Source organism: Anoplopoma fimbria, chromosome 18, assembly GCF_027596085.1.
Source record: "Anoplopoma fimbria isolate UVic2021 breed Golden Eagle Sablefish chromosome 18, Afim_UVic_2022, whole genome shotgun sequence".
Classification (NCBI taxonomy): domain Eukaryota; kingdom Metazoa; phylum Chordata; class Actinopteri; order Perciformes; family Anoplopomatidae; genus Anoplopoma; species Anoplopoma fimbria.
The window spans coordinates 10,235,162-10,257,585 of NC_072466.1; the positions used below are offsets into that span (position 1 = coordinate 10,235,162).

The 22,424-nt window shown below is 41.7% G+C and overlaps 1 protein-coding gene across 1 annotated transcript in view; it reads right to left on the reverse strand.

Moving 5' to 3' along the window:
* stxbp5a (syntaxin binding protein 5a (tomosyn)) overlaps nt 1-22,424 on the reverse strand; it is an 84,069-nt gene that overhangs the window by 47,613 nt on the left and 14,032 nt on the right. The window contains exons 3-4 of the mRNA XM_054618409.1: nt 4,429-4,510; nt 2,939-3,039 (exon numbers count right to left, since the gene is read on the reverse strand). Coding sequence (XP_054474384.1) covers nt 2,939-3,039; nt 4,429-4,510 — 183 coding nt within the window. The remainder of the gene's footprint in view (nt 1-2,938; nt 3,040-4,428; nt 4,511-22,424) is intronic.

A 22,424-nucleotide genomic window follows, 5' to 3' on the forward strand; every position in this document is an offset into this window, starting at 1 on the left:
GCAACGTGTCTGTCTTATAAACTATTTACACTGCTTCTGGCTTTCTTTCGACAGCCATTCTTACCTTCTGATGACACTTAAAACTGTGATCTTCTAATAACCTTTTGGGGATGTGAACTGATGCTATTTGTTTTGACAACTATATTACAAAGCAACAACGGTGTGCACATCTTTTATAAAAATAAACAAAGCAGAGTGATATTTATAGCCTTTAGAGCCAGAGGAGATCTTTAAATCTTCTCAGAGTGCAAGACACTCGGATAAACTGTGTGATAGGAAAGTTGAAATAAGATGGACTCAACAAAACCCTGATGGTCCCATTAACTTTGGAATGTGCTCCTTCAGGGCAGCGATTATAATAATGGAGGACTGCAGAGTTGGAAAATGGAGTGATAATCAGCAAAGTCTTGTATACAATATGATACCAATGTATGGGTGAGGTACACTTACCTTTCACATAAAACATTTCATGTGCACTGCTTGAGCACAAAAACTGAAAAATGTGCTCCAAGTAGGATTTTTTTTTTTATTGCTACATTGAAAGCAATACTATGTGTTACAGTGCATTTCTGAGAAACAGTCTAATTTCATTAAAACCAAAACATATGACTTGTTCCAAGCCAATTAGGAGCTGAGTAGTCAAAAAATCATACCTGCATGCATGCGAGTTGGTCCCACATAGAGTTAATTAAAAACGTTATTACTTAAATGCATTTATATCTCTTCCAGCTCACCCCAGAGAGGCCAAGCCCGCCAGCGTGCTGTGCCAAAAGACACAGGAATACCTTTGACAGGTTGCCAGTATGTAGCAGGGCTAAAGGGCAACACGTACAACGATGTATGACAGTCATCAATGCCACCTTGCCCATTATTTTGTGTGTAAGCCCACAAAGCGTCTGGCTCCTCGAGCCTGTCAACATGTCAGGAGAAGCACATTTTATATTTCCCAGCATCATTGTGCGACTACTCCCAAGCAGCATTCATGTCCTGGATCAGTGTTTATACGGTGTGTGTGCTAAAGGTGTCAACTGATGCGCGTCAGATGATGCAATTACTTGCAACACAGCTGGGTTGTGTTGTGCTTAACACATGTAGTCGACAAACACATTCACATGAATAGGCAATTAAGTTTCCGGTTCACCTGAGCCTTGTGTCTTTGGCATGTTGGAGGAATTCAGTAACCTGATGGAAAAGATTTAAACCTGTCATTAATAGGTTGAGGGATTCCAAGCAGTCGCAGAGAGTCTGGTAGTCTGTAACACCTCAGGTGAAATTGTCGTCAGGTGCTGAACAGCAGACTGATGTCTAATGCTCAGATCCACTAGCAAGACTGTCTCAGTCATGAGGCTCCTTTAGTCCTGCGAAAAGCCAATGAGTGGGACGTTTGGTCCCTCTAAGGTTCCCCTCCTGCTTGTGTTACCTGTTCCTCTTCTTTTCTTCTTTCATTCAATTCCTTTACCCTCCCTTTCTCAAATTATACTACTCTTCCTCACACGCCTTTTGGTTTACTTCTGCCCACTGCTTCAGTTTAACTTCATTTCCCCGTTCCAAATGTCTCATGTGACTTTGCAGCTTCTTGAGTTGGAGTGACTCCGCTCCTTTCTGCTGCTGTGTCTCGAGGTCGTGGCGTTGGACGGCGGTGCTTACTAAATGTCAGAGGCGGTCAAGCGCCTCCGCAAGAACACAACCTGCCCATAAAGACGCTGCCGGCCACCTGTCCATCACATCAACGCTGTCTCAGATCATTGGCTCTGACGTTTAACCCATTCACCACTTTTCACTGTGACAGATCAGTGGCCAATTATATGATTGACTCTGATGGTTTATCGCTGCATTTGTGGACAGCAACTTCCTTTAGGTGAGGTGATTCTGCACTTCACTTGTCTTGTGTCTCAGAGCTTAGATATTTGCAAATGGAAAATTTGAGTTTTTGATGCAATGCTTTTTTTGCTTGTCAGCCAAATATCAGTTCTTGGATATTGGACTGTCCTTGATGAATCACCAAGGACAGTTTTGAAAATGGACCCTCATGCCAACTCTAAAACCACTTTCCTTGACAGCGGATAGAAGAAGGAGGACAGGAAATTAAGGGGTAGCGAGAGAGGGGATGAGATGCAACAAATAGTTCCTGGACACAAATCATTATAGGATCACATGGTTAGAGGGTGTTTGTCTGATGAGCGTTAACTGTATTTCTCATAATGATTAACATGTAAATCTGAATCTCAGAAGTTTTAATTTCACACACCATCAACAATCTTAAAGTGTGTGTGACGCTGTGTATATTAATTGCTTGTGTGTGTTTATGTTTATACATACACGTGTGTGTGTGTGTGTGTGTGTGTGTGTGTGTGTGTGTGTGTGTGTGTGTGTGTGTGTGTGTGTGTGTGTGTGTGTGTGTGTGTGTGTGTGTGTGTGTGTGTGTTACAACCTGCCGGTGTAAATTTTCAGGTGTTTGGATAGTTTCACACCTGTGCCCCAGTGATGGGAAAGCCTCCAAGGCAGAGTAAGTGACCCAAATAATGTGTTTTCAGTTAGAGACCAACAGAGAGAGAGAGAGAGAGAGAGAGAGAGAGAGAGAGAGAGAGAGAGAGAGAGAGAGAGAGAGAGAGAGAGAGAGAGAGAGAGAGAGAGAGAGAGAGAGAGAGACTCTGTGTCACCTCCTTTGCCCTGTGCACAGTTTAGCAAGCGCAATGACACATTTGCCAAATGCAATGCCGTCTGCTTGCATACAGCACGAGAGTCAGTGAGAACTAACAGTACACACAGGCAGCAAACTGTGACACAGGCCCCTGCTCAGAAACACACAGTTCATGTTGCACCAGAGGAGCGAGTGTGAGGGCGTAATTGAGGAGAAAAAGAGAGTGGTAGCGAGACGGACACATCGAATTAGCAGAAGGTCTTTCTCATCATTTGCAGTTCCGTGTGCCCCTCTTACCTCTCTTTGCTGAACTTGAGGGAGTGGAGGATGGCTGGTCTCTTCTGCCTCAGGTTCCACAGGTGAACACTGTCGTCGGCCAGAGCACTCACCAGCGCTCCCTGTCACAAGACAAGAGGCATGTCATTTTAAATTCAAAGATATCACAGGTACCATCATTGAAATACGTGTAGGTTATAACGACAGAAATATCCATAAACACATTCACAGACTGCTCTGTGTGAGCCTGACATGCATGAGTCATTCTGCATTCCCTAGAAACTGATTTTAAATAAGGCATCTTTCTCCCAGGTAACAGAAATGATTCATAGGACGTATATATAAATGTATGCGAGAGTGTAGGAGGCACTTAAAATCGTCTCCATCTCTCTGTTGGTTTGTTTGAACTGTCTCAGTCACACAGAAGCTGACAATGACGCACACACACACACACACACTCAACTCATTAACATGGAGTCAATCAAACTTGCCACATGAATGAGAAAGCTGTATGTATTCAATACTTATAGCATGTTTACAGCATGTCGATCGACACCTGACAAAATGCTAAAGGATTGTCCCTTTGGCCTCTAAGTTTGCTGCTTAACATGAAATATAGACAGAACTTCCTTTATTTAGCTGAGCATTTGCCTAATAGGAGTTGGGTTAGTTGTGGGCTGAGTCTATGTGATTTAAAAAAAAGTGCAAAGCAAACATCTGTGAGTTATACAATGTAGTTCCCATGCATTGTCCTTCGAGGGAGGCTGTTTAGGAATCTCTGGTGAAAATCAACAGACAATTTCAATAAAGTTGTCAAAAACAAGAATTTATTTTACTGACAAGTACAGTGAATCAATAAGAACCAAGAAATCACGCACACTCTTCATGACTCTATAAGATTAGTTTATTTAATGTTACGAGTCTCGTAAGAGTATTCGGAACCCTTTTTTTCCCACTAATTTATTGGTTAAAGTTATAGACATGTTTTTTCCTTTAAAGCATTATTAACTTATGTTGTTTTAACACAAATAGCCTAAATGTGTGACCAGGCATTCTGTGCCAACTTTTGTGCCACCGTTACCCAGCCCCACTGATACCACGGGACTTTGTTTAAATGTGTTATTCTACTCTTGGTACAGTCGCATACAAGGAAGCAAAAAGCTCACTGCCAAAAGAACATGGAAACACATGGAAATAAGCATTAAAGGGAGGCCAGTTACATTCACACTACCAATATGATCATCATACATCCTCTACCTACAACGGCATTAAAACAGGGACTACTTTTTGAACATTTTAAGGGGTGAAATGTGATAACCAGAGATGGGTATTTATGAATCTGCCCATAAGTATTATTAAAAGACATGCAGCATTGTGGAATTTACCCCCATAGTTACCTGTCTTTGGCTTTGTAAGAAAGCGCTGGTCTTACTGGTGAGTACAGATTCCTCACTGGAGAAATAAGCATTTTGCTGACTCCAATGTTTCACTCATGTTTTTTTGTGACCTACCTCATTGATGAGAAACTGTAGCTGGATGACGGCCGCTCCACTTTCATGCTGACAGTAACACTCCACGCCTGGACGACCAAACCTGAAAGGTTCTCTGTCAAGGAACGTACGGTATCATATGTAACACTTAACCACTTGTCTTTGTTTGTTTATTGCAGCCTGGTATGCTCTGAATATTCATGAGGTGTTTTTCTGAAGCAAAAGGCCATGACATTTGTTACCTGGTTACCTGCTAGGAAGGGAAGTGGAATATTCAAAGTTAATTTTTATGGTCTACCAACACAGCTTGAACAGATTCATCAACTACAGGACTTTGCCCTTTTTGACTCCCCACATGCCTTTGAATCACATTCCTTTCTTATAATTACTGTGACTATTTAATTCCCTTTAATTGTACAGCATAGGGCTTAGTTTTACCAGCAAGCTTTTTATTTTAAGAGCATATGTTTTTGTATTAAAGGCAATTAAGAGCACTTAACACTATAATTCAGGTGGTTCATTGCAGTAACAGTTAAGTTATGTTAAACAAAGGAGACTGCTTGGGAGGAATAGAGATATCATCAAAACAAAACAGAGGAACATTGGCGGTGCTGCAGCGAGGGAAGAAAACTGTACCAGGATTGAGGGGGAGCAAATGGAAGGAAGAGGACAATTCAGATATTCAAATATATATAAATGAATCAGCAGAGAGGAGGTGAATATTATGTGAGCAGATGAGAAAATAATAGCAGGGAGGGAGAGGGAGAGAGGGAATGCAGTTATACAGAGATCGGCAACTCTGATAAAAGATGCAGAAGAGAGAGAAAACACGCAGAGAGAGGTGGGAGGATGGAGAGAAAGAGAGATGAGGGAAGGGAGAAGGGACTGACAGAGAAAAACTGGCTGCTCTGCCTGAGGAGAGTGAATGGGTGAGTTTACTGATTATACCCATTCATTCTTCCCACAACTCTCAGGACGAAGGTTGGGGGGGGGTTCATACAGGGAGCACATAGAGGTGCAACACCCTGAGGACGACGCTATTGCTCATCATTGGTTAGTGTGTGTACGTGAATGTAAAGGTGGGGGGTGGTAGGTTGCATGTCTCTGCATATGACCAGCTACTGTAAATTGCCTGCAGATGTATCCAACTAGAAACACAGTTTGAACCATGCAGTAAATTATTATAATTTATAATTTATTATATTGTCACGTATGTTTTTTAATGCATCCACATAGCAAACCCAGAAAACAATGAGAATGACTAAGGGAAAGAGATATTCCTTTGTTTTACCATTAGTCAGAAAAAGACAGCATCTCATGTTGGTAATGATATTGGTAGCAATAGCAACAACAGAACAAGCAGAGCCCTCAAAATCGAATTCAGACACCAATAATCAAGTCCTCGTTTCCCACAGTGCAAACTGCGCCTTCAGCTCCCAGACAGGCACCAGTGTAATTTATTAAGCCGTAATGCGTGTTATCATTCCTGAGGTGTGTAGTGACCATACCAATGAATAAAGCCCCCGCATCAACGGAGCCAGCACCACACAGCTGTTTGTCCTTTGGACTGAATACAAGAGGGGGTTTGTAAGCACACAAGTGAACAATGTGTGTATATTCATCCTTTCATCTTAACATTTTGCATTATTCGGTTCAGTATATTGATCTCAATTCGTTGGCTACTAATTCCTTCATAGCTATATTCGACCCCAAGGTATCAGCGTGATTAAGTAGCCTCTGTGCTGCGTGGAATGCTGCCCCTCAGCTCCTCAGGTGGATTCAACTTTGACCTCCCCATCCTGGACAGGCAATTAAAGAACTACAGCTCTGAGCCACTGAGCCATCTAGCACCTTATCTGGATTTCAGCCCGTAAGCCCCCAGAGAGATTGAACAGACATAACCTATAACACCCGGAGGGCGCAACCAAGTCAATAATGATCAGAATCTTCCCCTGTATGACATCTGCCATAAAACATCTTATGTTCAACAGCTACCCTCAAGACCTTGAATTCTGTCTCACTCCCTTTAAACCTCACAAAAGTAATGGAAGTGTAACCTTTGACTAAACAAACACTGCATGGGATCTATAGGAATAACTGGTTGCCTGAAAGTTGGCGGTCTTTGACGTTTCTTATTGTAAATCACAACATGAAGTTGAATCCAGGGGATTGAGCAAACATGCAGTACAGTACATGTCCACTGTAACAGTAGTGGGACTTTAGGGCATATACAATGGTTGTAAAAATGTGCATAAGCACTTGTTAAACCAGTACATTTCCATGATCGTCTAGTCAGAAATGAGGGCAGTTGAAAACAACTGCAACTCCACTAACTAAGACTTTAGAGTAAGTTCTAAATAGAAGAGTGGTGATGCTGTTTGGAGGTTTCAGCAGTGGTGCCTCAGACAAAGTGAAATATGTAGAGTGACAGAAGGTCACTGCGGCACTGAACATTCAAAGTTTACTGCAAGGAATTAAAAATGAGAACTTGGCTGACTTTAAGAGTGAGGCAAAAAATGATCATCAGCGCGCACAGAATCACTGTCACAGCCAGTGGATGAGGACAGAGGACCCCGATGCTCTCTCCACTTGACCTATATGGATGCGATGCTCAAGGATATTGCTGCTGGCTACACCGTCACAGACTGACGTCCATGCAGGGCCAAAATGTGCAAGTTAGGGACAGCAAGCTAGCTTAGAACAGCTCATTTAATGAGCATTGTGATTTATGGTATGCCTAAAAGCTCTTAATTGTTTTCAAGCTCAGAGGGGGCAAAGTGATGAGAGAGAAAGTGGCGCTTGTGTCATTGCTGTTTGCCAAAACATAAGAGGTACTCTACCACCTTGAAGTGTCATTTGAAATACTGGTTGTACATCCAAGTAATGACTGGAGCTGGCTATTTATCTTCATAAACTGTAGATAAACTGATCTGCAATAAGTTAATTCATGTTCCCTAAATTGTAGAAAGACTGAAATTAACTTGGAGGGCAAAAATGCAGTAAAGTTTCTTTTAGGTCACCATGTGGTTATGTTTCCTTAATGCCTGACAAATGTTTCAATAGGGGGTAAATATCACAACTCGAAAATCCCACTTGCCCAATAAATCTGTAGAAGACTTTAGTACGACATCTGTACACAGTTTGTGTTTCACGTGTAACCTTCATGTGTAACCTTCATACATGCTTACAACAGTCATTTGTAAATCATTTGTGTTATTTACATAACTAATTATGTTATAATGGTTTACAAATGGTTTGTGAATGAATACTTGGTTTATGATTTGCAATAGTTTTATGATAAACCGTTAAATCATTTATCAATTGTTTTAAAAGAAATAGCTTATCATTGAATGTTGGCTCAAACATAGTAAACCATGTATGATATAGTGTGACCATAAAAACGAACACTCTGTCTGTGTTATGTATTTGAATGCCCTTTCTGCTGCTTTCAATATGTGATGGTAATTCAATCTTTACTCAGTGCATGAAAGCTTTTGCATTTGTTTTTGTAAACCGCAAACACTGGGTAGCTATTTACCACCGTTGTGTCAAAATGCATTTCCTATGAAATACATGTTTCCTCTGGCAGTGTGCCTTTCCTTCGATTTCACACCAGCTCTGGAAATGACATCATTTCAATTTGTGTGGGTAGTTTTTAGATCACTGGCTTTTGACACACTATAATAACATTTACAAAATATTTCACAGGATGAAAGAAAGACATTAGGAGCCTCAGAGTGCCTATTATGAACATGATCATAGTGTTTCATGATTCTTGAAACAACTGGAAGGTGCATTAGCCTGTATGTTATTAATTGAATGCATTTCCCCCACAATATTTCCTCAGGGAAATACGTGTTGATACATCTGGAAAAATCCTCATGTACAGAGGAAGTAATTCATTTCATTTTGTTAAATTGTTATTCAGAGAAAACATAGTTTGTTTGGTTCAAAGTTAGGTAAATGTGAATGAAATTAAAAAAGATGTCACATTACTGGTCATCCTGTGATTCACAAAAATATTTCTTCCAAGTCCTCTGAGCAATGCAAATGCCATCAAAATAAAATGAACTATTCCAAAAATGGCCTTTCCTGAATCTTAAAACGACGCGCATCACTTTAAAGAACAGTTCCTCGACATCTCTCAGTTGCCATAGTCAGATTTTTTCCAGTGTTTTAACAAACATGACCCAAAGTTACGCTCAAGTGCCTCGACTCCATCCACACGGGACAGGCTCAGTAGGAGATGTGTCACAATTGCTGACCAGAGCATTCCTCATTCCATTTTAACCAAGCGAGGTCTCTATCTCGCCACACTGCAGCAACGCTAAAAGTGGACAGACTGACCGCAGGCAGCGATGGGAGCGAGACAAGAAGACAGGGAAAGAGCGGAAGACGGAGAGGGAAAGCAGAAAGTGGGTCAGCCTCATGTCTCGTCAAGCCTGATGAAATTTTCCTGAGCTATTCTGGAAGTCAAAGCTGACTGATAATTCCCTTTTATATTGCTCCTCCAGTATTTATTTTTGTCAAAGCCAAAGGCAACTCTCCTGATAAATAAAAGGTGAGTCATTGGGCATCTGGCAAAGAAAAGTTGTCATAGAGAGAATTGGCTGAGTAAAGTCGGAAACAGACTGCAGGTTCCATGAAACCACGTTATCCAGGAAGAGAGTGGATCCTGATAAGTGTAATTGAATAGGGACGAGCCGGTATTTCACATGAGAGAAGAGTTGGCTCGCTGCTTGTCTGCCTACTTCAAACACATCATGCCTCAGTATATTTGTATGTGTGTGAGAGGAATAAATAGAAATATGAAACAGAGGGTGCAGCTTCAGATGAGAATAGAAAGCTCCAGAAGGATGGGACAAGGAGGAGGGTGGATAAAGATGAGAGGCACGTTTTTAACATGAGCCAGAGCGATGAAAGATGAGTGGCTAGACAAAGAAATGGACGCGGGTAAGGGGAAACAGTAAAACTTAGGAGATATCACAGAGGAGGAGACACAGAACGAAAAAAAGAAAGAAGAGAGAGGTGATTAATGGAGGGTAAAGAGGAGAAGGACTAAGGGAGAGGCACTGAGAGAAAGCACCAGAAAGAGCAAGCCTGGGAGCACTGAGTTGCTATGATGTTGGGCCTGAAGTGACGTCAAAGCTAGCCACTCATACATCACCCTGCCAGGGGAAGGAGGCGGGGCCAGGGGGCATAGGCTGCTCTGCACTCGACCCAGAGACGGCAATGAGGCGATAAAAGCTGGGCGGCAGAAAACAGAAGGAACAAAAAGGGAGGCAATGCACAAATGTAAGTCAAAGGACCGCAGAGAGGAAGAGAGAGAAATGAGGAGGACATAGGAGCAAAACAGGGGAAGACAAGAATGTCTTCCCAACAAAAACAAAAAAGGAACAATACAGTGGCCTCGAGAAACAACAATTTTGCAAAGACCGCAACCGCAAAAGGACTCTGCTCAGCTGCTTGTCAACACATTACTCAGCTCCCCTTTGGACATGATATCCTACAAATCATCCATAATTCTGCAACAAACCTTGGCCTCAACATGCCTGATCGCTCCCATGTCACCCATCTCCCGCCCTCCCTCCGGCTGCCTGCGGCTGTTTACATCAAATTTAAAGGCTGCTGAGGGAGCTGCATCTCCATACCTCCAGGTCTTGATCCATCCCTGCACTGTCGCAGACACTCTGCTATTACCAGCCACTCTGCTCTACCTTCCTGAAGTCAGCCTTTCTTTGGCGTTCCAACCTGACTTGGCAATTTTTATGATGTTTTTATCTCCTTTTTTTTTAATAATAGCTTTTTGAAGGGCATAATGTATAGGGATAGTTATGTTGCAAATGCTTTTTAATGGATCAGTGAGTCAATATATTATTGTTTTGCAACATTCCAGCAACCAGACTTTTTTAAAGCTTTGGCCACAAAGCATGCATTTGGAAAAGTACTGCATCAGATTAACAACACTTTAGATTTTTTTCTGTCTTCACAGCACTTCAGAAAAAGCATACCCTGTGTGACCAGCAGCGACCTCTCTTTACAATGCTGACATGTTTTTTTTGGTTTGGATGGAATGGAAGACAAGCTCTGAACAGAAAGGGCAGGGCCTTTTTTTGAGCTGAGCAGCACACCGGTCAGTGAAATGTGAGAATGTCTTAACTTGAGCAAAAATGTCCTTTAAACAGGTTTTCAGCTGTCGCTTAGCAACAGCGGGAACAATGAATAGCATCCTACCAAGGTACTGGCGCACAGTGCAAGCTTTAAAAGCTCTCTGGACGCAGGTTTTCACCCTCTGACTTTAAGAGATTTACACATCGCTGATCTACAGGGACCTAAGACTTATTCGTGTTAATTTGTTTTCCTTTCCCCTTCCTCTGGCAGAGCATTTAGCTAGCACCAAATCCATCAATGACAGAGAGGAGTGCGAGGAAGCCATGAGATTCACGCTCCCTGACATGGAAAGAAGGTACAAGGGTATTGTCATGCAATCATACGGAAATGCATGCAAATAGCTCACAAATGCAATCCTAAGGCTCCGACGCACAGCTCCACACACCAAGGAGAAACCTAGAGTTGAGCAAACCGGTGATTCATTTGTTTAACACATTCCTTGTATAAATAATCTCCCTTGACACTTTTGATTTATTATGCAGGCAAACAATTAAACTGCGATGGGGCCGCTGAGTATTTGTCGCTGCCTCAGCTTCCACGCACTCACCTTTGAAGCACTGCGACACACACATCCATACATCTATTAAAGTACCTGTCCCTAAGATTCACCAGGAGAACATTCTTATCAATGGCCATTTGGCTGAGGTGCACAGTTCAACATTGCAGTAATCCAAATCCACGTCAAAATGAGGCCTGTTCCCAGAGGTAGCAGGTTGAAAGATAACTCTTCAACACCGATGTGGATGAGTTTACTGCAGAGAGAATATAACACGAACTACCCAACATCCTTTGATCTCTTATAGTTGTCCTCACTGATTGCAGTGAAGCACCATGCTGAAACACAAAGGGCTGTGTGGCCAGTTTTACTAGAATCACAGCTCTATTAAGAAATATTGTCCATGAATTAGTCTGGACCTGAATCAGCAGAGGCGAAGCGGGTAATACACAGTGAAAATTGTAAACCCCCCCCTGGCTGTAGGGATAATGTCGATTGTTGGTGTCTGGAGCAAGGCCAGTTCTGGCCAGTAGTAGGGTGTTAATAACCCAGTGAATCATCTATTTTTAGCAGGACAACTCAGCACTGAGCTACTGTAAGACCACTGCGAGGCAAACATCTGAAAACAGATGAGAAAGAGAGAGGGTGGAGTGGGAGAAATAAGAGAATAAAGGTGTGGAAAGAGCTTTGGGAATTTGCTGGCTGTACTGTAGGGATCGAAGGCAGGAAAGAGGAAGGGGGGGTGGGAGTGGGGAGGGAACGAGGATGAGAAGGGAAGCGGGAGTGAGTAAAGGGGGTAAAAACTGTGAAGAAACGATGTTGAGTCAGCAGAACAGCTTGTGGCCAAACCCCTCCAGCAAAAGCATGCATAGCAAAGGAGAGAAAATGAGAAATGTAGGGGGGGGGGGGGGGTGAAATATAACGGGACAGGAGGACGGAAGAGAAAGAGAGTGCGACAGAAGAAAGAGAAGGTAGTGAATGAACTCACCAGAGAGGTACTGTATGAATAGAAAAGTAAAATATAAGAATATTTAGTCAGAATCACAACCCTGATCATCTTGGACTACGCAAATGTGATTTTTAGCTACGCCACTGCAACTTTCACACTGTTTAATATTCTCATTTACAGAGTGTGACAGACAGCGGCTTAGCAGAAATCATAAGTTCTGCTGTTGTGATAGCAATGCAAAGCCAGTTAAAGGATTATGTTCCAACAGGCGATGGAGCTGAACAATGACTGCAAGTAACAAGTGGCTGCAATTTCTGTTTAAAATGTGACTTTAGTGTTGTTGTGGCCTGTTCCGAACTGATACTGAGGATTTAAGAATTAAGATTTTATGCATTTAGAAGTAGTAATGCATGTGTGTTTCCAAAGCAAAACAAGTCTAGTGGAGCCAGTCTGATCTAAAAGGGATGTAAACATGCCGTTTGGATTTTGGTGAGTCCAATTCACACCAATTTTGTGTGTTTTATTCAATGTTACATGCATGTCTCACATTAGTACACGGTGACTATGTTTTAACGGTGACTGCTGCTAACACGCTAGCGCTCTGAGCCCCACTTGGCCAATTACAGCATGACCTGTGCTAGAAGCAAAGGCTCTCAACTCATTCTGCAGTCTACATCAAAACTGCCCTCCTGTGATTTCAAACTTAAATGTAGTTTTAGGCTTCAGCTACATCATCCACTGAGTCTCACAACTATGTACCACCACCAGCCAGGTTTTGTGTTTGTTTTTTAATCAGATCTGCTGGTCGCGGTTCTTATTTAGCCCACAATAGACTTTAACCATGTTTTGTTAGTCTTATTGTGTCCTGATTTAGCCCAAGATGGACATTTAGCCTAAATAAACACAGCTAAGGGGAGGAGACCGCTACGGGCCAGCAGCGGTCGGCCCTGCTATTAAACAGGACTATAGCAGCGCATTGCGTCTAGTGGATACACGGCATGGCTAAAGCGTACCAACCCTGACTAATGGACAAACCCTGTATGTGCCTCTCTGTGTGTGTGAGGAATAGACCGCAGAGAAAAGAACTTTGCTAATTGGCAACACTACCAAACACACTGGTACTGTGCTGGAAACCATAACAAACTCCATCTTTCACATTGAAAAGGAGAATCAATTGTTCCAATCTGTCTCCTCTAGAGCCACATTTTCACCTGCTGTACCCGGCTTGAATCCCAGCTGAACTATTCCCTTCTGATTTCTGTCTTCCTCTTCTTTCCAATATTAGTCATCCATCATCTGTCAAGAATAGGGTTTGAAAAATCGAAAGAAAGGTGAGTCAAGACTGAAAGTTTCAATGTGGAGTCTTCACTGATGTTGCAACTTAACTTGGATATGAAACAAGGCTCTGTAGCTACTGTAGTGTTGGCTGGTCTGGTATCAGTTATCTCCTGTGTTAAGATGTTTAATGTTAAACCTGCATTGACTGAGTTTTGGGAAATTGGGGCAGATGAAAGGAACACTGACAGATTATTAATTTAAGATTATATTACTGCACTACTGTTTCAAATAAAAACAATTAACAACTACAACAACTTTAACCATTAAGATTAAAAGATGTATTGAATGGCAAGCTTCTTCATTAATGTGTATACTTCTCATTTGTTATGCAGCTAGAGAAATCTATGACATAAATGAAACCTGAACCACCAGGTCTCCAAAGGGAGACTTGTAATTCCCTCATTCCTATTTCTTGCCTCCTGCATTCACACTGTTATCATTGGATTGCACATATTGAACATGATCATGAAGAAAACAGAGTGTTCCAATCTATAAACAGACTATCAGATAGTCCAAACAATGGGGTATATAATGCCAGCGCGGTGAGGGAGACAAGCAGGTACGAAACCCTCGCTGACATTTGATCAATTTGACCATGTACACATAATGTTTACCAATTATACATGCTCGTTATTGGATAGTGTGGATTTGGAGAGTGAAGAGGCAATTCAAAGGATAGATCCAGGTATTATATATGTAAAATATAAAACTCACTCAAACCATTTAAGATCAATGTTTTACTTTGAGGACTGGAACAAAAGACACCGTAAGGCTGATGGAGAGGAAAAAAAGGGAGAGGAAACAAGTATAGCAGTATTAAGAACAAAACCCAAGTGGACATTTAAAATTAGAAGATGAGAATAATTTAAGGAGAAACATGGTTTGGCTATATAGAGAGAAGAGGGAGAAAAACAGGGAAAGAGAGATGGGGAGTAAGACACAAGCAACTGTAGGACTAAAAGTCTGTGACTGGGTTTCCTCCTGTCTATGAATAATGGATATGGCGAACGGGAGCCAGCATATGCATTTAGATGGTTTTATGTATTACCCTCTCAAAGTGGTAGGGAGGAAAATGTTTTATTAGAATGTAACCCAATGCCAAATTAACCTTTAACACATTCACAATGCAAAATAGTGGCTCTTTGTTTTAATTCAAGCACCAAGAGGAAATTAAATGCATCTGGACTGAGGAGCTTTCTCGTCAACCACTAATCTAATCGTAATTAGAGCCGTGCCAGGTACTATACTGTAATAAACTGAAATATACTCTATTGTACTGTTCTGTGGTGTATTGTGCTGTATTCTACTGAATTGTACCACACATTATTACAGAGTGAAAAAACAGGAGCATTAAAATGAATGTTACATCATTTACAAAGCTAAAAAGCATTTCAAAGACACAGTCAATAAGCCGTTTCCTGGATCCATTCTTCCCATAGTCCCAATTCCCTCCTCTATCCTGACACAAGCACGCACACACACATGCACCCTCTGGCACTGATATCAAACAAATCTTTTTCAAAAGCTAGGACCACGGGAGTTTCGCCACCGTTGGCCTCTAATGTGTTTCAGTGTGCCAACCAATGCAGAGCCAGCCCACAATTTCAAGGACAGGTACCTGTAAGCTGCCAGCACAGCAAGAGTCAGTATACTGCCAGCCGTGCAGTAACACTCGACTGGCTGTATACTCATACTTCAGAAACGGTTGTGTGTGTAAGAGATGGACGGTTAAACTAAGAATCGGTGCACTGAAGTGGCGTACGAAGGAGAGATGTCGGGACAGAGCCTCCCTTTCTACAGTTGGTCAGGGAAGGATTACTCTGATTCCTGCCATCTATGTTACTCACATACAATGTCAAATGAAACATAGGTAAAGTTAGAGAGGTCAAATTCTAGAGAACTAGAACCCAAGCATTCATAGATGTATTCAAACTGATAGATTGAGTTATCTATACAGCACACCCTGCTGGCATGAATTCTGTTGTGACTAATTAGACACATTGTTGGTAAATTGTATGGCTGTCACTTTGCCAACAGCAAGCCGGAGAGGGGCGGCTTGTCAAATTGTCATGCAGCATATAAAATATTAATCAGAGTGCTGTCCTTAGCTCTTTGATAAATGCGAGACAGAAGGCCAAGTATACCCAGCACTGGACCAAAGACTGCTGATGAACTAGCATCCACACGCAAATACACACAGAGGTACTGCAGTGATGCACTTTGTGAAGCATCTGCATTTTGTCTCTACCCTGATATCTGACACACACACTGAGAACAGCAGGATGGCATAATCAGTAGGGAAGATGTCCTTCAACTGGAGGACAGAGGTTAAAGCCCCTGTGTTGGTGACCGTCTGCCCTGCTGAAGTGACATCAAGCATGTGACATTTTTTTTTTTTTTTTTTTTTTTTAAATGTTCCGTTTGTTTGTTTTGTTTGCTCCTTTGTGTTCTTTTTTTTTTGTTTGTTTGTCTTCGCCCTATGTAAAGCGTCTTTGGGTATCTAGAAAAGCGCTATATAAAGTATTAAGTATTATTATTATTATTATTATTATTATTATTATTATTATTATTATTATAAAATGCTCAACCCCTGGAAAAAAAAAATGCAAGAAAAATTACAGAAATAAATGAAATATATATATGTGAAGAGTGAAGAACAAAATGCAAAACAGGTTTGATGTAACAAACATCCTACTAATTATGTGGTGCTGTTAGAGCCACACAAGCAATGGGGCCAATTAGGTACAATTTGCATTGCACTACATGAAAGGTTAAGGGGTCATAATTTGAGCATGAGATCAAATTATCAAGTTCATCATCAAGTTAGCTGTGAGGGTATGCATGATGTAAATTTCATCAAGCCCCTTGTAGACATGGTGATAAACTCTGCTAATGCTGTACATCTGCATGCAACACAACACTGAAGACTGTGCAGACTGTACGCACCAACTGCACATGTGTGAACGTGTGCATCTATGCACACCCACTGTAACGGTTTCTAGGACATTTTCAGTGATGATCTTGCTCGTATGAAGGAAAAGGATCCAGCCATAAATGAATATGTTCCTCTCTGTAGAAGCTGTGCAGTCTATAACGTATTTATGAAATCATTTCTTACAGGCTTTGAAATTATGACGAATTGATCACACAGTTAAACACCAGCAGATGTAGGCAAAACAAGCTAGCAAGCCCGTCGACTTTGGCAACTTAACCAAAGATGCTAACCAATTAAACCATATTCAACCATTTAAAACTTTAAGTATAGTCATCCAACCTGCAGGTTTTCAGGGACGCATTGGGAGCCCTACACAAACAAAACAGGAGCACGTCTTTGGACCTGTTCATGTCCATGTCCTCTTTTGACCTTGAACATTCACAGCATATTTCATGGAAATCAGACCACTTGTTTTTGATGTGCCGACGTGTTGGTCAAGGGGATATTTTTTAACCCGATCAGGGAACAAGATTCAAGGTCAAAGGGTCCCCAAAATCATAAACATCACTGTTTGAGGATCATAATAAATCGATATCATATTCGATAGCAAGGTGATATTTGCCCTGAACCTACTGAATAGAGCTGAAAAGATTAATTGATTTATTGATTGGTAAATAGACATAATATTAATTGGCAACAAGAAAAGAAATGTTGCCCTGATTTAGCTTCTTATACGACAGGGAATCGCTGCTTTTCTGTAACATTTTATATAGTAAACTACATATTTTTTTGTGACTGTAGTTTAGTCAAAACTAGCAGCCAAAACTAACTTTTTCCAGTTTAAGGCCACACTCATAGCTGACCAAAATACCGACCCTGACAAGGACAAATGGTTAAAATGGATATGTGGATGTAAGTGTTGGAGAGTCATAAAAATCCTTTCAAAGGATGAAAACCTTTTCAAACGTGTTCAGAACTTTCTACAGGGACATAAAACAGATCCTTTTATTTATTGCATTCAGAAATGTCTCTGCCCACAGAGAATTTTGGCTTGCATGGCACCCCTGGTTGCATTACTCAGCACCTACAAGTTTCTAAACGATTTTATATCAGACTAGCATTTCAAATGGCGACTCATGGCTGCATACACGGGGAACAGACAGGGGTTGGATAGATAAGTAACAGAGTGGCTGCGGATTAATGCAGGTGATGAATTAGACTGGATTAAGTAATTCAGGACTGCAGAAAGGCAGACAAGGAAGCTACCGGAATGGCAGGATTAACAAAAAGAACACAGATTCACGCAGACAAACACACCCTGCACTTAATTAAACAACGGCGCTTTGATGACTCACCGGTCCATCTGTGCAATATAAAAATGTGTGCCTATGACACACGCACAAACACCCCAGTGCATGTTTTGGTCTATTTTATTTCTGTAGTGTTAGGGATTATAATAGACATGTTGAGAAAGAAGAGAGGAGATTGGGAAGAGAAAGACATTCACATAATCTCATCACACATGATAAACAGGCCTTTAAGAGGGAAGCGTCTAGAGTGAGTGCATAGTGCAACAAAGGCCGTTACATAAGTCAAGCGGATTGTCCCTGCTTGTGAATGTGTGTGTGTGTGTGTGTGTGTGTGTGTGTGTGTGTGTGTGTGTGTGTGTGTGTGTGTGTGTGTGTGTGTGTGTGTGTGTGTTGATCGACATGTGTGGTGCAGTTTGGAGGGCACACAGGACAGGATGCATTCTGTTTCATGGCTGTGTGTCAGGCAGAGGGCATACAGTGTGTGGAGGAAAGGAAAAAGAGTGAAGGAGTGAGAGCAAGAAAAAGCAAAGAGCATCTACCTCGCTCTTCTACTAATCCCCCCTGTCCCCCCGCCGCCTCTCTTGCTCGTACAATCTCTGTCATTTTTATCTCTATCGCCTCTCTGTCTGATCTCTCTCTCTCTCTCTCGCTCTCTCTCTCTTCTTATTCCTCCTGCCTCTCTTATTCCGTTGTTCGTCCAGGATGCCTGCCAGGTAGCCCAGCCGTGACGGCTGATATTCAGCACACACACACATACACACAAACATATATTGGTACGCATGACTGGCAATAATGTGAATCCTATGTGTTGGCACCTCACTGGTACTGTTCTTTAAAGCTGTTAGTATAACATGCAGCTTTTTCAGTGGTGATTCATAGCTTTTACAACTAGCAGTTGGATTAGATATCATTATACTGTATATATTTTGCTCCACCATTTATGAACAAAAATTTGATTAACAAAAATACTGAAAATTCTATTAATCATAATGCAACACTATCAGAAAGTACAGAGTCAACACAAGAACAAGTAAAAATCCTAAATGAGATACAGAAGAGGTTGTAAAGCATTAACTGATATTAAAGTAATTAATGTATCATTTTCTGCATCAATGTGTAAATCTTTGCAGAGTTGCATCATCTAGTTAATATGCTTTTACATAAGACATACTGCTCTTGATTTTATATGATTAACCCTTATAGTAAAATATGTCATGTCTTTAAGCCGCAGTGCTTTGCCAGCCAATCGTATTTGGGGGAAATAACCATATGACAGTTGATGGTAGTTCTTGGTGGTTCTCCAGTCATACTTTATCCCAAAATGAGAGCTCGCAGTTATCCAAGATTACTGCTTTCAAATTTGATCTATTTGCCCCCTGCATTCAAAGAACTAAAATAGATGAGGATTAAAGGATCACACTATGGACTGGTTAACACTATATTAGACTGGATTAATTTAAATGGCAATAAATATTTTCTGCTTGTTTCTGAAGTTCTGTTGTTGGTATGGGGTATATATAATATATGTATAACAAGACCAAGGTGGAAGATATTTTTCGCAACAAAAATCCCCAAATCTGAATTGACATTGGGTCTCTAATCTTGTAAAAATGTTTTTCTTTTGTTTCCAGTTCTATTTTGGGAATCTTTTTAGAACATCAAATTAATTTTGAAGAGACGCACAGGAGCCATGGAAGCATTAATAGAGAGACCTCTGGGAATCCAGGCCCAGAGGTCTAAAAATGATACAGGGTGTGTATCTGAGGTCTAAAGCTGTCGCATTACATCAGTGCGCAAATCAGTGTAAGCAAACAAAACAATATACAAACACAAATGTAAACAGATGCTCATGAACAAATGTACTCATATGCTTACACACATAGATACAACTGCACACAACTGCTTCTTACATGGCTCTTCCCAAATACTGGACTTCACGTTTCTTCATACACACAGATCACACACGTTATGAACAAACTACCATGAACACTCCCAAAAGACACACATGCTGTACACCAAGTGCACACACATGCAGAACACAGCCTGCTACAATGGCCTTAGCCATTAAAAATGCATGGCAATGCAGCAACAGTTTCTAAAAATGAGCACCAGGACCAGCTGCTGCAGATTGCTACACTAAGAACTGCCTTTCCTGAGTGGAAATCTCTCCCACAATGTCATTTATGTATTACACAATAAACAAAACACTCTTCCAATGAAGTGCTCAGTATATCCACTAACATTAAAGCCAGTCATTGTTTTATTGCCTGTGGTTTAACTGCCAGTGAAAGGGTTAACAGCGTGCGTTATCTCTCTGGATGCTAATATTGTCAGGTCTGCGGCAAAGCCAGCGAGGGTTAATGCGCTCACCGTTGTCCTCCCTCATCGTCTTATCAGCTATCATCGACACCCGCGTCTCATGTGAAAGCAAAAGTGTTGCCAAGCACCAGACAGGAAGAGAAATCACGCCAATAGATAGACCCCAATCGAGGCTTAATGGGGGCCTAGTGGCGCGGTTAGCCGAGACCTCACGCACTGCCTGTTCATCATTCACTCTCTTGCTGGTGTCATGGAGATGGCAAGGGGGTTTCTGGCTTATCAAACAAATTAGCTGCTTCATCACTGGAACGAAAGTGGCGATGCACAACCAGCAAGGTGGACCTTTCCTACACAGACTGTCCTTGTTATGGATCAAAGAAGTGCAAATGCATAAAGAGAGGATGCTCTGGATATGGTTTAGTGGAGACAGGGTGGGGGGGAGATCTGCAGTGCTCCGTGTTGCTGGTTAAAAAAATAGTGGGCGGCACCAAACTTCTAGGAGTTTGATCCTTCTTTCTTAATCAAACAGTGGGCAAACGACCAACGAGTGGTGTCTTCTGCAAGGACAGTGTTCTGATTACAAGTGGGTTCAGGAGATAAGTGTTGCCCTTCCAATTTCTGCAAATCCTTCCCACACAACACCAGGGCTCTGAATCACAGAGCTGAATGGCAGAGACCACTTTGGCTCCATATGCAGACACTCCTACAAGTACACTCTATCTCCTAATTTTCTTTTCCTCCTCTTCACTCTTCTAAACTTAGATGCAACTTGGGTGTCCGCCCTTCCTGTTGCTTTTCCTCCTGTCTCCGAAGTTGCAGTGATTCAGCAATGATTGTGCTGCACTGAATGAAGAACCAAGGACACATCTGCAGCCCTTTAAGGTATTTGTATCTTTGCAGATTTGCACCATGTGGATGGGTAAGTCTCAAATGCTAAATACATCACTCCTGCTGAGTCTGCCAACCACCACTCTGGATGATGATGAAGCAAACAGACACAATGTAGCATAGAGCTTTGTCTCTGGACAAACACAAGTGTAACTCCTTTTACATTCTCCCCCATCCTTCCTCCGCTCCACACGTCCCCTCAAGTCCTGAGAGGTCTGTCGCAACCCTTGTGCCCCTCCCCGCCGTTCCCACATTTCACATCACAACGTAATCCACATTCGGCTTCAATCAGACGGAAAAGTACAAACAGCCCCTCGGCCAGTCACGTTCCACACACGGACGAACATGCTGGACAGAAACCGACCCTTAAATATACTGTAGGCCTATATCACACACACCAGGCTGAGAGCCGAGGAGGGGGGAGGAACTGTGCGCATGACAGCCATGTGGCAGGGCATTAAAGTCTGAGTCATCACGTCATGCGACACGTGTGTCTTCCCTGCAGGCGCTCAGCATGACAGCATACGAAAGGGCAGCCCACACAGGAGCAACAGGATAAATATCACCGCGGCTACCAGCGGGCCGAGGACGGCAAACGTCAAGATTTGCGCAGCTCTTATTGACGAGCAAATATGCTGCCAAGTCCCGGTCAGAATCACAGCCTCAGCCGGATAAAGTTAGTCAAGGACGATTGCTTTAGTGGAACAAAGTCCAATATAAAATGTCATCTATTTAGGCTGGCCGCAGCGAGGCTTAAGTCACTGAGCGGATATTTAGAGCCCTCTCTCTTGAGCTGATGATTTGGGTTTTTTTAAAACAATTGTTTATTTGACACTGTTTTCAACAAGAGAAATAGGTATGGTTGTCAGTTGAGATACATAATAAATGGAAGCGACGCTGATCAAACTGACTGAAGCTGTATTTAAATTTAAAGTGATCGTTTGTGGGTTGAGCTCGGCACACACAAACTTTGTCCTCAACAAGCGCTGTGGTTGAAGCTGCTTCAAGCATTGTGGTATACCAGTTTGTTTACTGATACATCCAAGATTTCTAAAAAAAAAAAATCTAATTATATAACAACCTTGTAAGATGAATCACTGTTCTGAGTGAAATTGGACAATTTAAAATTCATATTGTTTGAACCTTCAATAAGCATTTGCTGGCAGCATAAACAAGCCGTAAAATAACAACACTGACATATTATCACCTTTAAAATTGTCTCCTGAGGGAAATGTCTGGCTCCTTAGCTCCTAAACGCTCCGCTATGTGCATAAAAACAATAATGTGGGCCGGAAAGTCTAAACAAAGAGTAAAAAGATTCTGCAAAGCTCCATAGTGCTGAATGGGGCTGCATAGTTTGCCGGTAATCCTTTGTCGATTCATCGCTCTAGCGACTCATTTAGTAGCCATGCGACCAATTTTTTAGGTAAAAATATTGATTATAGTAGCTTTAAAGAGAAGTTAAATACAAACAAAATGGGTTTTGAGCTGATTTTACATAAACCGTAACGTTGAGAATTCAGCCAAATGAATTAAAAGTCAGCGATGTCTATAAAAACTCTCTCCCTTGTTTTGGAAATAGAAAAAAAATCAAAATCAAAAAATGACTCC